Genomic DNA, 16,844 nt, shown 5'->3' with positions numbered 1-16,844 from the left:
TACAGACCCAGGGTAATGCGCACCGTTAGTTGTATTAAATACTTGTCTTGAGGGTTTACGGAATCTCGCATATGTTACAAGGCTGATGGTTGGTTTGCGGATTCGTCGATGAAATTTTGAAAAGTCATATTCTGCAGTGTGTTTTACATAAATTTGCCATTACTGGACATTCTGTGATATGGACTGGTCAAATATTCCTGCCAAGGATATTTCCCCTCTGAACATCTCTATAAAAGGAATATTTAAATACACTCTTTATACGTTCGTGCATCTTCTAAACATTGTTTAGTGGTGTGACCATCATGCGTAAAATCCTCCCCTTAAAAATTAAAAAAAAATAATAATACAGAATCACTTTTGCAAAGTGTCTTCATTCCGTCCATAGAGTGCAGTCCTTAAAAAGATGAACATAATCGCACTGTTGTCGTTTACAATGTACCACAACACAAAATCATATTGTATTACAAAATACAATTACAATAATTATGTACGATGGGTAAAGGTACATTGCAAATTGCACGTACACGTACTGTACTGTACGTATGCATATATGCAAGTACATGTACATGTGCATCTGAAAACCTATAGAGACTCATATCTACATGTACATGTACTAGCATACATTTGAATGTGTTTACCATGTATTGAAACAATCAATCGTGCAAATCTATGCATATCCCCGTATAATTAAGGTCACCCGCATGTCCTAGAGGAATATTTCCAAAAGACAAGCAGTCTGTAAAACCTAACGCACAGCGCAGTCAAACGCAGCACACTGCAACGATCACAACGGTACTAACATGATGCGCATAAACACATCAAATGCTTGCAGCTGAAAAATGCTGAAAATTCATCAATATAAATGACATGGTGGTACAGAAAATGCCTGCCGGGGCATATATAATGCTTACTGACTATAAAAATTATCATTACTAACTGGATAAACAAAAATTCAGGGACCGTGTTAAAAAAAAAATGGTACTTTGAAAACAATTCTGGCATGTACATGTACATTGTATGCAGAAATAAGATTTTGGCATAAAAGTTAAATAACCAGATGGTTAATTTAATTTGAGATATTTATGAATAATAAATTAAACTTTATTATATGTGATGCGATCAATCTACATGAGTCGTCTGTCGACCCTGGTCAAAAATTGTTTTTATTACAGATTTCAAAAGAGCTCATTCTCAGCATTACTGCTGTGAAAACTGCATGCTGGTACCATCTTTATTCAAAAATTATGGAAGTCGGAACACCAAGAGATGTGATGAAGTGATGTGACGAAGTGGCCCTACCGTATTTTGGCCTGAATCTCCACATAAAATTTCCCGACAAACGACTCATTCAGCTTGATCGTATCACATATTATGTGTACATATTTGAAGATACATACATACAAACAACATGTACACATGTAAATTCACATAAATTTTGTAATACATGTATATATCAGACTTTTGTGAGATGACAAATGATTGGTTTTCCTTAAAAACACTTTCATTCCACAATTTTCATACTATTTCTTTAAAATCTGTGTAGTAGACGTGTCAAAGATCACAAACGCATGTCCAAGTGGGATGAACATAAAGAACTGCAATTTCGCTCAACTCCGTTCCGCCCAACAACACTGATTTGTTGCTGTTTCGCGAGCTCCAGCATGATGGAAAATGCTATGAAGTATCAGGTTTCGCCACAGCGCGTCACAGTAAGACTGCAAATGAAGTCAACGCATCCATTTGCGAGAGCAGCCTTTCTGACGTTAACTACGCCGATAAATTGATGCATGTGTTTTCATTAAATGTCATGTAGTTGGGTAATTATTGGAGCGCAAAGCGTCACCAGTACAAAAGAAGGGAAATTAACTGAACTTCCTGTAATAAGTTATTGCGGCTAGGTTTAATTTTCCTGCAATTATGAGCGTAGCCTTGCAGGCTTCACATTTGATTTGCGTTGATTGTTTTACAAATTACACAAAATTTTACTAGTTTTACAAAATTTTACTAATTTTGGAGAACACTATATGCAATAATTTTTTTTTTAAATATAAACTCAAGGGCTAATATAACGCCTAATTGGTCTGGCTTCCAACCTCGTGCTGTGCATTATACTGCACAAAATTAGCAGCACGCTTGGGGCGCCATCTGTTTTTGAATCCTGATTCGGCCCACTAGCCATAGAGCTTAAGGTTTTTATAGATCTCCGTGCAGTGGACCGACCATCTGTGAAACGATTTGGAATGACAGCGAGGGCCTCCTGACACGCAATGCAGAATTATGATAAATACCTACGCATGTAATCTTTATGTACAGCACATGGACAAGAATCTGTATATCAGGGCCAACTGACTTAGGAAAACATGTTTCATATCTGGCGAAGGTTGGAATTTGTATAAATTCATTGCTGGATCATGTGCGAGTATACGGGCGAATGATGTCATCATCACAACACATGCTTGCAATCACATGCCAAAACTTTATTAAAATTTAACTATTATAATGTGCAGATATGCATAATTCTGGCCTGCCAGACAGACCGGTAGACTGTATGGTTATTTATGTTACATAATACATTTACCGGTATGTTTCATGTACGCCACGTGTACATACGTACATGTACAACACTAATAAACATGGTCATACCGTATACAAGTTTACATACTGTGCCGGTATGTGCAGGTTTGAAATTTGTATGCATACGTGTGCACATGTCTGTATGCACATCATACATACATGATTATAAACCCATCACAACTGACTACAATTCTACATGTAAATGTACATGTACATGTCCCTGCACATGTACATGATCATACGTTATCACTAGGTGGACCCTTTGCACTCTACGACTAATCACGTGTTATATACATGTACATGTACCGGTGTAGCATGAATTTAGGTTTTATGAAATACGGACTCATTGGTGGTATTGCGCATGCTCATGCATCTATGAGTATGAGGGACCAGTCACGTGAGAGGGTTTAACCAATAAAAGGGAAAAAGAGTCCGATTTTCATACGAGTCCGATTTTCATGTGACACCGGTACATGACATGTAACCTCATTTATAGTTTCACTAGTTTCAATAGTTGCGCAGGCTGATGTTTTGATCCGAAGATCTTTACCCCCCCCAAAAAAAACCCCCAAAAGTCTGGCATAAATTACAACTTAACTGGTTACAACAATGTGTTGTTACTGTATGTTAACAACTTAACTGATATTTAGTGGGTGGTGAGCAATCGAGATGGAAATTGCAAGAATTTTAATTTTATCTTCGGTCTCAAAACCTCGGAGAAAAAAAAACCCATGCAGATGTGGCAGATTTTGGTCAATTTAAGGGCAGTTGAGGTCAAAGTTGAAACGCTTGAACTTTATCAGACGACTGCAGGCCACTCAAAAGTACAGTCCCCGTCAAGGCCTATTGAATTTTTCACCCAACAAGTGACAAAAACAAACAATACAGTCGATCTTTTCATATCAAATTCACAATACCGTCTGATAGATTTGCAAGCCTGCGCCATATTGACAGATTTCAAGTGCTTCGCACACAACAACCATTGTGCTGTGGCAAAAAGGATAGACGAAACTGCTAGTTATTGTAAAACCCGCAACTACAGAAGGATTTAAATTTATGACACAAGTACAGGTACAAACAAGATAAATTATACGTGAAGTAGGATATCACTGTTCCTGTTCGTACAATGTACATATATAGGCTAAAAATATAAATGAAGAAGTACATGTAGGTTTCTTTAATTTCTTTTTTTTTCCAGATTCAGAAGCCAGTATATTAATACAACAGCGAATACATCTCTATGAAAGCCTAGGATATTAAATCATAAAGGTGTCATTTAGAAAAAAAAAACAACATTCAAAGTGTAAATTGTACAAGAATTGATATCACGATCACAGAATAATTACCAAAAAAACAAGGGTGTCTAACTTTTACTTCATTTTGGTGGGCATGTTTTGCCGTCCGTTTAATAATGTTTTATCTTATAATTTTCAGAGTATACAATATATGTTCCACAAAAACAGGTTACCGGTCAATATAGCATGCAATATGCATGTACTTGTCACTGGTTCTCAACGGCTCTTACTTACATGTTCACAAAGTCACTACGGTACAGCAATATTTCAGCTCAATAATACGCCATCCATGAAATTGAGTGAAGTGGTCCATGCCCAGTGCATGTTACTTACAGAATGTGACTACATGTACATGTACATGTATTACATCTGTCCATTTCTAATCCCACACCTGCGGGAATTTTAAATCCTATTAGCGCCAGCAGATCAATTCAAAACTGCATGGATACATGCTGTCTTTAATGCATTATTCATAAACTGGCATTTACTTGACACGAATCATTATACATGCTTCCACATACTGTACATGTGGGCCTGGGACATTCTTATGAGCCCACTCATCTTTTTTTTTTCACTAGCTTAGGGGGTCAGACAGGAAACAAGGTCAACAAACTTTGGACTGACTAAAAAGCAAACCACAGGAAAACCTGTGTGAAATTTTCAAGGCTAAAAACAACAATTGTTTGTGTGGATGTATGTGGTTGATTAGGTTTGCACAATAATTGCTATGACAAATAAACACCATATGGGCCATGAATTAAACACTGCGGTTTTATTTTTCCAATTAGGTAATTACAAGGGAGTGCAACTATTGTCATGACAATAGTAACTATTGTCACGGCAGTCAATAATGTTCAGTCATTATATTACAACGGCCATTCAGTATTCAGCATTCAGTAGAGTCTTTCAATATGGCAGCTAGTCCCTTGCAAGCGCAGTCCTGTTGCTTCAACAAGATGAATCAAATCCATCCTTAGGAACATTGGCAGCGCTACCCAAGAAATTCCAAGCAAACCTCATACCATAGAGCAAGACAGATACCAGCAGTACTCAAACCAATGCACATGAATAGTAATTTCCTGATTTACAATATACTTCAGTTTTTATAAAGTTGACAACTCGGACGCACCCTTGTGAGAGTTTCTATCAAATCATCGAGGAAGTCTGGTAAAGTGTTTACTTAGTTTTAGCATGGAGGAAGGAATAGCCTCCATGGTTTTAGGGTGTACAAGTTTTCATGTGCTAATACAAAAAGGATATAAGATTAACTGCAAGCTAACAAAACTGAACAAAGGAAATGCAATATTAACACCCTAAGTGTTGAATACCCCATGCCTATTACAGTCTACACCGACACCTTTAAAATGTATATCACACCTCTAAAATGTCTGAGATACATTAAACATCATGGCTAAATTAGGCCAAGGTCACACGGCACACAGATTGTTAAGTACCAGTACTGTACATATGAAGATGAAGTGTGCAAGTATTGCAGTCACTACTGTGTTGGGGCACTGAACGGAAATGATGTATAAAAATAGTTCTGCTTCTGATTACATGGCATTTGAAAATAGGGTAGGTAGCAGGCGCGGTTCTGGGGGGGGGGGGGGGGGAGGGCTTCAGCCCCCCCCCCCCTTAATTTTGTCTAGCCCCCCCCAAATAAATTCCTTAAAAAAAAAATTGCATTAGCAAAAAGAAGGATTGTGATGTACATGCGAACGGTCTCCCCCTAAAGAAATAGCCGTGACAAGGGTGCATTTGTAGTTAATGTAGTGTGAATGATTTTAGGATTTTATTGGCGCTCCCCATTGAAAATATGGCATGAGCCCCCCCCCCCCCCCCCCAATTGATTTACGGAGGCCTAAGCGTCTGGAGAAAATAACCAGTCTACATTTCAGCACGCCTCCCTGAAAAAAAAAAAATCTGGATCCACCCTGCTAGCACCCCCAAAATATTGGTTCTAGAACCGCGCCTGGTAGGTAGTAGGTAGGGAAGTTGTTTTCGGCGTTTTTGTGTTTTTTGTTTGAGCAGGATCTGGCTTGTTTTCCAAAAAATTAATAACATTTTTCCGAATATTTTTCGTTGACACTGTCAGTATAATAGTTCTTTATGTACAGTTCTTTAGGCTAAATATAAATATATGAAGTCCTTTCAGAGTTCTGTGGACTTCATTGCACATTCACAAAATAACAATGTCGATCATGCCCTCCAAATGTACATGTACAGTCCTTATTTCATTGGGGTTTATTGGGGTTATGTACATGTGCATGCCTGCACTGCCTGCCGAGTATGGCTTCCAGACTCCGACTATTCTAACAATTCTTAGGTCAGGTAGCTGTCAATTCCAAAAATAGATCATGATGCAGTAAAGCCTAGCCCTGGTACGAGTGCATACACGAGGCATAACATCTACATTGGATATTTAAAATTAATACAGATACTGGGTAAAATTGCCTGGCATTAAACATTATTTAATTCAAGGCATGAATTTGTGACCTAAAAATTTTCAAAACTGATGACAAGCATGACAGGTATTTTGTTGATAAAAAAACTATTTATTGACAGTGTGAACGAATTTAACTATTTGGAAAAAAAATTGACAATTTTGGAAAACAAGCAGTTTTCCTGCCCTTTTTTTATCACGTTTATTTTTAGACGCGGGGGCTACCTGACCTAAGATTTGTCAGAATAGTCAGCATTTTTTGGTCTGAGAACCTGAGTAACTCCTGCCTTGCTTTAAAAAAAGTAAATTTTCATTTGGGACACATATGAGATGACTTGGTGTCCAGACTCCAAACCGGTCTTAAACATAGTGTTTAAAACAGGCCAAGCACATGTTTACATGTGGTCCCTTAGAAATACTGACTATTCTTTGTCTCCCTCAATCTTACAAAATCTTTCAAAACATTGGGCTCTGTGTAGATTTTGAAGGTCTTGGAAGGTATAATTAAGGTGAACTTCAAACTGTTATTAGTACATGTATAATAAGTGTACACATATGGCTATGCGTCAACATACGGTACCAGTAAGTGTACAATGGATTAGTCATGGTGCAGATGGAGTACGTTGTACTGTACATACATCGACTGATGATGAAATACTATTAAAGGGAATATACAACATTTGCAAACATTGAAAAATAAAACTACCAAGTTTTTACGAAATACCTTACTAGGATGTTGGTAAATGACAGTCTAAAGCATCCTGTAAAATTATGGCACCTGGTGTGAAGTCATTTTCAAGAAAATGGTATTTTTGTATACATTTCCAACGGTGGTCGGCCGACCACCGTTGGAAAAACCTAACTATTTTTCAACTACTGCTCCAACTTTACACTTTTTTCGGTCCAAATTTTGTTTGCTATTGGTTACAAATTACATGTTCATGAACGGGTGCAGGCCAGCTAGACTGGTTCCCTTACCTTACAATTTTCCGGCATCTATAAATTGATCCATTTTATCTTTAGTGGAGTCAAGGAACCAGACTACTTGAACATTTTTGTTTTTCTTGGTTTTTCCAGCATTTTCGAACACAAAACTTCAAACATGTCAGTGTAACAATATTTGATCTATTATACTAATCCCTCAAATAGTTCATTTCTGAAAATTACAGCAAAGGCCAATGATGTGCATTCCCTTTAAATGTACACGTACATGTGTAAGCCCATAAGATACCCACGGGTACAAAGGGTGCAGGATAGTGGGTGCAGCATTGTGACCTCACAATGGGTCTTTTGCAAGTTGTCTGCAGAGTTATGTAACGCTTGCTGTGTGCAGAGGATGAAACTTGTCAGCTAATACCATCAATACGCATTATGTGAGTCCTGTTATGGGCACTATATTTATGACGCAAGGACCAAAATGTGTATGTTTAGCTTAAAGCCACTGAAATTAGACACAAAAATTGTATTAAGATTCCAAAATTAGGAGAGTCAATTTTGAAGTGTCACGGAGCACTGACGGCGTAAAATATGACTGTGCAAATCTATTTTTGTTTGGAAAATATGGGACGGACGATGTCTGATTAATCTGACCACAATTTTCATCCTGTGTGTTGTTCTGCTGCCATAGCAAAAATGTTAACAAAATTCGTTTTTGATATTTTTACCAGACAGAAAAAGCTGAAATTTTCTTTGTGCATTCCTTATGTTTGGAATTACAAAGATGCTTGGTTCAGAAAAAGTCAATATGACCGTGGGTGACGTGTTTACAGAAAATAAATCGCAGATCCACGCTTTCGTTGTAAACATCCCCAGAACGAACTTCTCGTGTAAAGACTTACGGGTGCATGCAACACAGATTCTGTGATATTAAAGATTTTGAAAATTTAGAGTTAAAATAATAATGTTGACACTAAAAAAGAGAATGTTTTTACTGAATTGTGACGTGATTTGTTATATCTCGAAAATGCAAGCACCTATGAAAATGATTTAAATGTTATTCATATTGTCGTGTGATTTTCTTTCCAATGGTACTAAAACTAAAAGTAAAAAGTAAAATTGTTGATGATTTCTTCAAAAACATGAAATCCACCAGACATGACCAACAATTTTAAGTTAGTCCTGAAAATGAAATGAAACAAGAAAGGGCCTTTTCATTCCCTTGTAAAGTTTTATGGGAACAGGGTCCTCAACTAAACGAGGTTTAAAGCATGATTAAACCTTAAAAAAGAAGGAGAAATATCCACATGTTTAAGACTAAGTGCACGGCATGATAAAAATGCAACGATGCATGATAATGTCGGATGTTGGCCCGAGCTGTGCACATAAATGTAGGCCTACGTTTTCGCAGGTCATTCCCGTACAAATTTTTAGTTCATTGACGTCGACGAATTTCGCGAACAAATCCCAGCCAAATGCTTACCTTGCGCATAAACCAAGCCTGCAAACTAAATTCCACTGAAACCACACAAAACTGGCTCTCAAAATCCACAATAATCGACGATCCAAATTGGTAAAACGGCGAAAAACGAGGAGTTACTTTCAGCATTCATCAGCGATCGATCTCGGAAAACATTGATTGATGGCACATGCACATCAAGTACAGTGCATGCACTACAGTACGTGCGTACTCTAATGTACTCCCTAGCTTACTGATTAATTATTAATTATTGCGAGTTGAACAGAGGGCGCTGTTACGTTTTTGTGTCGGTCGGCAGAAAGTTTGATGAACTTTCGATGAACTTTTGAAAGAACAACAATCTCGGTGTTCAAATTGTATATTTCCCTCCTAAATGAAAATATGGATAACTAACATGTCTTATTGATCAATGGAAACAAAATTAAAATTAGTAAATTTCTCAAGAAAATTTAAAAATTATCAAACCACTTAAAAACAAGAAAAGAAACACACATCACACATCAAGTTGTCCTGTTTGCTTATAAGTTATTCTTTATTTAGCATAATTAGGGCACACTTTGTTTTATTTATTTTATTTGTTTGGAAGAATGGGTTGAGGCAGGGTGAGGCTGGGTGTGGTACGGACAAAGAATATTTTTATAATGAAGAAAATGGGGGGTGGGGTAGGAATTGAAGGTTTGACAACTTTTTCACATGACTACAGCTGTAAGGCACACAATATGTATAAAAGTGGTATTGAAAAACTTGGGCAAAAAAAACGTCAGCCAGGATAATGAAATGATCAAAAAATTGTTTGCTTTTACTTAACGAAATAATTTGGTGACAAGCCAATATATATAGTTTCCAAATCGCGATAAACGCAATTTTGTTACCTTCTAGAATCCCGCCCTCTCCTGGCTGCGCAAAGCCAGTTTCGACAGGTTTTATACAGTTAAAAAAATAGTAAGAAAATCAAGCAGAAAATGAAGATTAGAAACAGCTGCTATACTGTTTTAATTCTTTAAACTTTGATAAACATGCAAAATCTTTCACTTTAAAAAAAAATGATATCGCATTTTGTAAATAAATTCTTCATAATGTGACTCATGATCAGAGGGTCTAAATGTATAAATGGGTACCCACATTAGCCGGGGAGTAACCTGCGATGGACTAGCATCCCATCCAGGGGGAATAGAAATATTCTCAGTCATTTCATGCGAAGGAAACCGAAGACAAATGCCGTGACAGACTTTACTTACTACTACAACTGGCTAAACAACCCCCCCCAAAAAAAAAAAATCTGAAAAAAACTTTAATCAATTACCTACCTCTTCTTGTTGCATCATAGATGCCAGACACTGCCCCAGAGTGCTGCATAAACTCTTGGATGCGTCAGTCAGCCAGGCTAGTTGCCTCCGAACTTCCGGCAAACTCTCTACAAAAAAGACACACAAAACTGTTTATTTTTCACCGCCAAGAAAATCCACATCTACATATCCTCCTGTGACCAATTTTAACTCCTGTTCATCAAAAAAGACCTCATTGTTAAGTCCAGCTCATGTGAGTGTGTGTGGATATGAAAAGATTTCATCAAAATTTGCAAGGCTTGAAATGAGTTTAACAATCCGCAAAGTCAAAAAGCAAATGCTTGACATGACATTACAAATGCTGTCATTTCTTCAAAACGTGGCCTTGTCTCCAGCGTCAGCTTCATGCACGGTTTCAGAATCATTCAGGAGCCTAAAATGTCCACACAAAATGGAAATGCTCTTAACTCTGGCCTCATATCGCAGGTTTTGATGTCTAGGGCCAAAGCTGGACATAAAACCACGATTTTGTAAATTCTCTTAGACTCTGCAAGCAGCGTTCAGCAACCGACTTCCGATGGATCTAACTTTTGTAAAGCATGCCTGCTCCCACGCAACCCGGAGAAACTTAACAGGAAACAGATCTCATTCAGTGACGAAGTGAATGGTTGTGATTGGTCGAAACAACAGGGGGAGGGCTTAACGGGTTGGTCTATAGCCATGTACTCACCCATATACTCCAGGGCAGAGGCCTGATCTTTAGCCTTCTTGCTCAGACAACGGTCCACAAGTTTCTGAAAGCTCTCGGCAGATTGCTCCAAGACTCTCTGCCGTGCCTGTGCAGTCTGTTTGGATTTAAAAATTACCGATGACTTTGAAAATGACTGATCAGTTGTCTTTTAGCTATTTCATTTTACAACTCACTTAGTCCATACCCAACTCTACCCAGCCCTGCCCCCCTACCCTACCCAACCCTGTAAGTAGTGCTTATACAATTCAGTGAAGGGCAAGTGTCAATAACTGAATGAGTTTAATACTTTCAAGGAATCGGCGATGGAACCTAGAGGCAGGAATTCTTCGCTGACGTCATCGTAATCATCGTCCACTGTGCTGGCCATGGTGTAGTGATCGCTGTAGGCCCGGTGGTCTTCCAGTGCGTTCAACCAGTCCTGATGAAAATACAACAACAAGTCAAATACAAGTATAATCACATGTCAATCACAAGTCATTCACAAGCCAATCACAAGTCCATCACAAGTCAAATTACAAGTCAATCACAAGTCAATTACAAGTCAAATTACAGGTCAATTAAGTCACAAGAAAACCACGATTGACTTGTGATTGACCTGTGATTAACTTGTGACTGACTTGTGCTTGACTTGTGATTGACTTGTGATAGACTTAAGATTGACTTGTGATTGACTTGTGATTGACTTGTGATTGACTTGTGTTTGACTTGTGATTGACTTGTGATTGACTAGTGATTGACTTGTGATTGACTTGTGATTGACTTGTGATTGACTTGTGATTGACCTGTGCTTGACTAGTGATTGACCTGTTAACTTGTGATTGACTTGTGATTGACCTGTGCTTGACTTGTGATTGACTTGTAATGACTTGTGATTCACTTGTGATTGACTAGTGATTGACTTGTAATGACTTGTGATTGACTTGTTATTGACTTGTGATTGACCTGTGCTTGACTAGTGATTGACCTGTTATTGACTTGTGATTGACTTGTGATTGACTTGTGATTGACTTGTGATTGACTTGTGATTGACTTGTGATTGACTTGTGATTGACTTGTGATTGACTTGTGATTGACTTGTGTTTGACTAGTGATTGACTTGCGAATGACTTGTGGTTAACTTGTGATTGTCTTAAACACAACTTTGTTACTCAAACACAAGTTAGACTCAAAGAAACACTCGTACTGAGTTTTGGAGTAACTACGTACCTCTCGTGATACTTTGGTGCATTCAGGATCCAGTAGCCATGTATGCACAGTGTTGTTAGAGTACTGTATCGCAAAAGCATTGGAGTTAGTTGTGCTGGTCTGAACAAGGGAATAAAAAAAAAAATTACATAAATTGCTTTTCTAGAATCTGTGCGGAAGCAGTCATCAGCATTGAAAATGTGGAGCTTTCTGCTTTTCTCCAGCTTTTTTTCTCTTTTCTTTTTAAATTCTGGACAGAGAAGTAATTAGGTTTTTGTATTAATGTTCACACACAAGTTTTTGTTCTTGCGAAGATGTCGGAAATGTATCAATTTCTCTGCACAACTATATGTAAAAATGAAATATACACTGCCTCTTTTACGAGATCTCTGCGATACGATATTAACACCATTTTCTATCGGAACACACCCTGGTATTGAACAAGTAACAGTTGTTGGTTTAACTTTTTTGATGAGTTCTAATGTTACTCATCTTTGTTAAATGCCTTTAGTTCTTCAGTGTGGCATGGCAGACAAGTAATTTAGCCTGTTGAGCACAAAGTAAAGATGAAGTTTTCACCTTAAATTCGGCATGATCAAGGTATCTGAAGCCCACACGCTTAATGCCCGCCACCGCGTCAGCCCTGGAGGAAACAACACACAAACAACCAAACAAACTTCAACGATTGGACCAATGATTATAAACAAACTTTAGGTTGCGTCTGAATTTCATGTTGATGACTGTGAATGCCTGGCCATGTTATCGTCAATTCTTTTCGGTTATTAATAAAAACAAAGAAATCTAATTCAGACCCGGTCCTGGACCTGCTTACGACCATCAACGGAGAAAGGATCTTTGGTAAAAAATAACGGAAAATTCTGCACTTATCGCCCGGAACACGAACATTCCATAGAAAGGGTGCTGTGCTTCCAGGGTTAATTATTAAGTGCAGAGTGTTTACATGGTTGGGCAGTGAGCTGGAAATAGTGATTATATAAATTCCAAGGTTAGCCATGATGTTGGACTCGACATGAACTGTCTTCAAAGAAAAAAACACTCCATTTTGAGCCAGTGCAGTATGTAGGGTGCAATTAACACAACACGTGACTAAAGTGCGACGGTTAATCATGTTAATCACACAACTACAGATCTACGGTGTGCGAAATAATCAGCTATCAAAACTCACTAAATTTAGAGCCGCCGGATTGAGGTATATTTTGTACCTATAACCTGTGGGAAGTTTCAAAAGTAAAAATGGCTATTTGTTGTTTAAATTGATATTTCGTTTCATGTGTACATTCAATTAAAAAAAATGTAAATATTTAAAAAAGATTGAAGGACAAGTATAAAAATAAAACGGCTATATGCTGTTTAATTCCTGTCCCTGTTACCTTGGTTCTTTGTAATGTTGCCATTCAAGTATCAATAAGAATGACTTCAAACAATTTTGATTTGTTGGGTAGGTAGTTTGCTATTCACAATTACTCTAGAAGGACTATAAAATCATAGATGTCAGATTAAGTAAGTAAAGTAAAGTCTGTCCCGAGCCAATATGGCCCATCAGGCCGGCGTTTATCTCCGGTTTCAGTGAAATCAAACGACAGCAAATATTTCTATTCCCCCTGAATGGGATGCCAGTCCATCGCAGGTTACTCCCCAGCTAATGCCGGTACCCATTTATACTCCTGGGTGGAGAGAGGCAAGTGGAGGTAAAGTGGCTTGCCCAAGGACACAACATATGACCAGCAGCAGGAATCGAACCCCTGACCCTCTGATCATGAGCCAGAGACCCTAACCACTAGGCCACACTTCCCAGATGTAACAGGGACAGGAAAAAAGTGGACCTCAAATTTAATAGAATGGGCCGTAATGAAGAGAAGAAGAAAATATGAATGACTACCTTTTCCTATAGTACGTTAGTATACCTCTGTCCAGCACGACCCAGTACTGTTTCAGGCTACCTGTGAATCTGGTCTGAAAACAAGCAAGAAAATTGTTTGTGATAGTCAGTCATTTCAGCTTAGCTTATTTAATTTAAAAAAACCTATAAATATTTGTGGACAAACACAAAAATGTTTTGACATTTTGTATTTTTATGTCATCTTATAGACTGATAGGACAGAGATGTGCAGTAGAAAGTTGCATAGTCATCAGTGCCAACAGTTCGGTAGCTTTAGGCTTATAAAAATGCACCTTTAAGATGACGTCACATTTCATGTGATGACATCATCTTGACGTCATTTCAATTTGCATCTGTAACACATACCAGTCTAGGTACATACCAACTTTCAACCTAATGGGACCTGTCGTTCTGTAGATATAAGCCTTTAAAATATGCACTTTTAATATGATGTCACATTTAATGTGATGATGTCATCGTGACGTCACTTCAATTTTCATATATACCACATCCCGTTCTAGGTGCATACAGACTTTCAACCCAATCGGACCTGTAGTTCTGGAGATATAGACCTTCAAAATATGCACCTTTGTTGTGACGTCACGTGACACATGATGACGTCATGATGACGTCAAAGTTCGGCACACATCTGCAGGTGGTGGTCTAAGTGTGTGCCAAGTATAAAGGCAATCGGATTGATTTTAGTGCCCAAAGTGCTGGGCACGATGAAAACGTGTACAAATGCTATGGACAAAAAAAAGTCTGAAAAAAAAAAAAAAAAAAAAAAAAAGAAAGCAAAAAAACTTTAACAAAAACAAACGCTGTTTTGGCGAACTGCCGAAACAGCCCAAAACGGCGAATTACCAAAACAGCCAACAAGAATAAACAAGTCACAAAACAATTTTGTAACTCGCCTACCTTCAGTAACGGCCCTTCACGTTTATCCACACTTTGCACGACCTGTTGAAAAAAAATGGTGATGTAGTTACTTTGCTTGACTAAAGAAATTGATTGGATAGCCATGTCGGACTATATTTGGTTATGGCTTGGAGTAACAGGCGCACCTATGGAAGCCACTGGCTACGGCTGCGGCTACTTGCCATAGACTCGTGTGTTATCGCCAGCCGTATAGCCAAGTAATTCGGACACGGCTGAGCAAAGCTCTACTAACTGACTATCCGGCTATGCTATCTTATGCATGTGTGAGGAGCGCTCAGCATTTCTTGGTTAGGGTTGCCAAACTTCCCAAGACTTGATTCATCTTGTTGATAGCACCCTCTACCACCGCGGTATTTCTTGGTTAGGGTCACCAAACTTCCCAAGACTTGATTGATCTTGTTGATAGCGCCCTCTACCACAGCGGTATTTCTTGGTTAGGGTTGCCAAAATTCCCCAGGCTTGATTCATCTTGTTGATAGCGGCCTCCACCACCGCGGTGGAAAGAAATGGATGATGGATCTAAAATGAACACACAAAAAAATAGTTTGAGGCCTTTTTGCATACCTTGACTGGTTTAACGTTCAGTAGTTGCTTCATGTGCTGCGACTGGGCCAGGTCGATGGGGGTGTGTCCCTTCTTGTTTGGGAGGCGGGGGTTTGCGCCGTGCTGCAGTAGCAGCATGACCACCTCGTGCTGGTCCCGATAGCTGGCGCAGTGCAGGGGCGTGTTCCCCGTCACGTCGGCGCAGTTAATGTTGGGTGGGCGGGGACCAAACAACTGCATCGTGGGAAGAAAAACGGAGGTAGCTTTTGTGGCAATGTAAATTACATTAGCTTTTTGCGAAGAGAACAACTTACAGGATAAAACGTCATGTTGTGTTTATTACCAATGTCTGATTCTCCAATTAATTTCACAAGCTGTATGATCCTATTTATACAACTTTGGTCATAGACTAAGCCCAACCTTATCGTTAGAGCCACTCGCATATCCACCGACAATCAACTAACATCCACTAACCAGCGTTTGGACATGGTCCAAAAGTCCCTCTGCGGACGATGCTAGAAGTTGTTGCTCTAACTTTAACTTCTGCGCCTGCTCAGTTGCTGTCATGGTAACAAGAGAAAAAAATATAAAAAGTTTTTAAACTACTTTGTAAGTAGAGGCTGCCAAGCAAATAAAAAAATACTCATCAACTCATGAGCTTTGATAAAGATTGTCAGAGAGAGATATGACAAATGTTTATGATAAAATGGTTTTATCAAAGAGTTTTTTGTTACGCTGAACTGACCAATCAGCATCTTCTGAATGTCGTCGCCGTGGGCGATGTCTCTAGCCATGTGACCCTCTCCGTTGACAATAGTGACATCTGCTCCATACTGAATGAGTGCAGCTACCAATTCCTGGGAAGAATTTGAACCGAAATGAAAAAGAGACTTTCTTAATTTTTTATCACAAAAAAACTTTTGAAATTAGAATATTTAATATTATTTTGCAATCTAAACCCAAAGTTAATCATAAGAAAATCACAAGTCAAATCAGTGATGTCTTGTGATTGACTTGTGATTGACTTGTGATTGACTTGTGATGGCTTGTGATCGACTTGTGATTGACTTGTGATGGACTTATCGGACTTGTGACTGAATTGTGATGGCTTGTAATTGCCTTGTGATTGACTTATGATGACTTTACTACAACTCTGGGCTTGCTTAGACTGAAACTCACAAGTCTTCCAGTGAATGCTGCTCGGTGCAGGGGCGTGTCACCGTTAGTGTTGACAATATCGAAATCGGCATTGTAGCTCAGTAACAGCGTGGCCACCTCGACGTGTCCAAAGTAGGCTGCTAGATGGAGCGGGCTCCAGCCTAGATTGGCCTTGGTTGTACCTGCGGAATGAAAAAAAAAACGTTGCCAACTACTGATTTCACGTTTTAACCAACTTTCAAAAATGGGTTATGAGGCTGGAGTTTATCTCAGGTTTATTTGGCATGACTAAGAATATTTCTGTTCCCCCTGGATGGGATGCCAGTCCATCGCAGGTTAATCCCCAGCTAATGC

General features: G+C 38.7%; 1 protein-coding gene across 1 annotated transcript in view; it reads right to left on the bottom strand.

The window, feature by feature from the left end:
* Positions 1-16,844, bottom strand: part of LOC119725188 (oxysterol-binding protein-related protein 1-like) — a 33,485-nt gene that overhangs the window by 16,064 nt on the left and 577 nt on the right. Inside the window, exons 2-12 of the mRNA XM_038196549.1 lie at positions 16,512-16,672; positions 16,078-16,189; positions 15,807-15,892; positions 15,354-15,566; positions 14,769-14,810; positions 13,851-13,924; positions 12,530-12,593; positions 11,972-12,070; positions 11,052-11,183; positions 10,745-10,859; positions 10,036-10,142 (exon numbers count right to left, since the gene is read on the bottom strand). Of these exons, the coding sequence (XP_038052477.1) occupies positions 10,036-10,142; positions 10,745-10,859; positions 11,052-11,183; positions 11,972-12,070; positions 12,530-12,593; positions 13,851-13,924; positions 14,769-14,810; positions 15,354-15,566; positions 15,807-15,892; positions 16,078-16,189; positions 16,512-16,672 (1,205 nt within the window). The remainder of the gene's footprint in view (positions 1-10,035; positions 10,143-10,744; positions 10,860-11,051; positions 11,184-11,971; positions 12,071-12,529; positions 12,594-13,850; positions 13,925-14,768; positions 14,811-15,353; positions 15,567-15,806; positions 15,893-16,077; positions 16,190-16,511; positions 16,673-16,844) is intronic.

This window comes from Patiria miniata, unplaced genomic scaffold, assembly GCF_015706575.1.
Source record: "Patiria miniata isolate m_02_andy unplaced genomic scaffold, ASM1570657v1 HiC_scaffold_18, whole genome shotgun sequence".
Taxonomy (NCBI): domain Eukaryota; kingdom Metazoa; phylum Echinodermata; class Asteroidea; order Valvatida; family Asterinidae; genus Patiria; species Patiria miniata.
The sequence above is the reverse complement of the archived record's forward strand: the minus strand, read 5'-3'. Positions and strand labels throughout refer to the sequence as shown.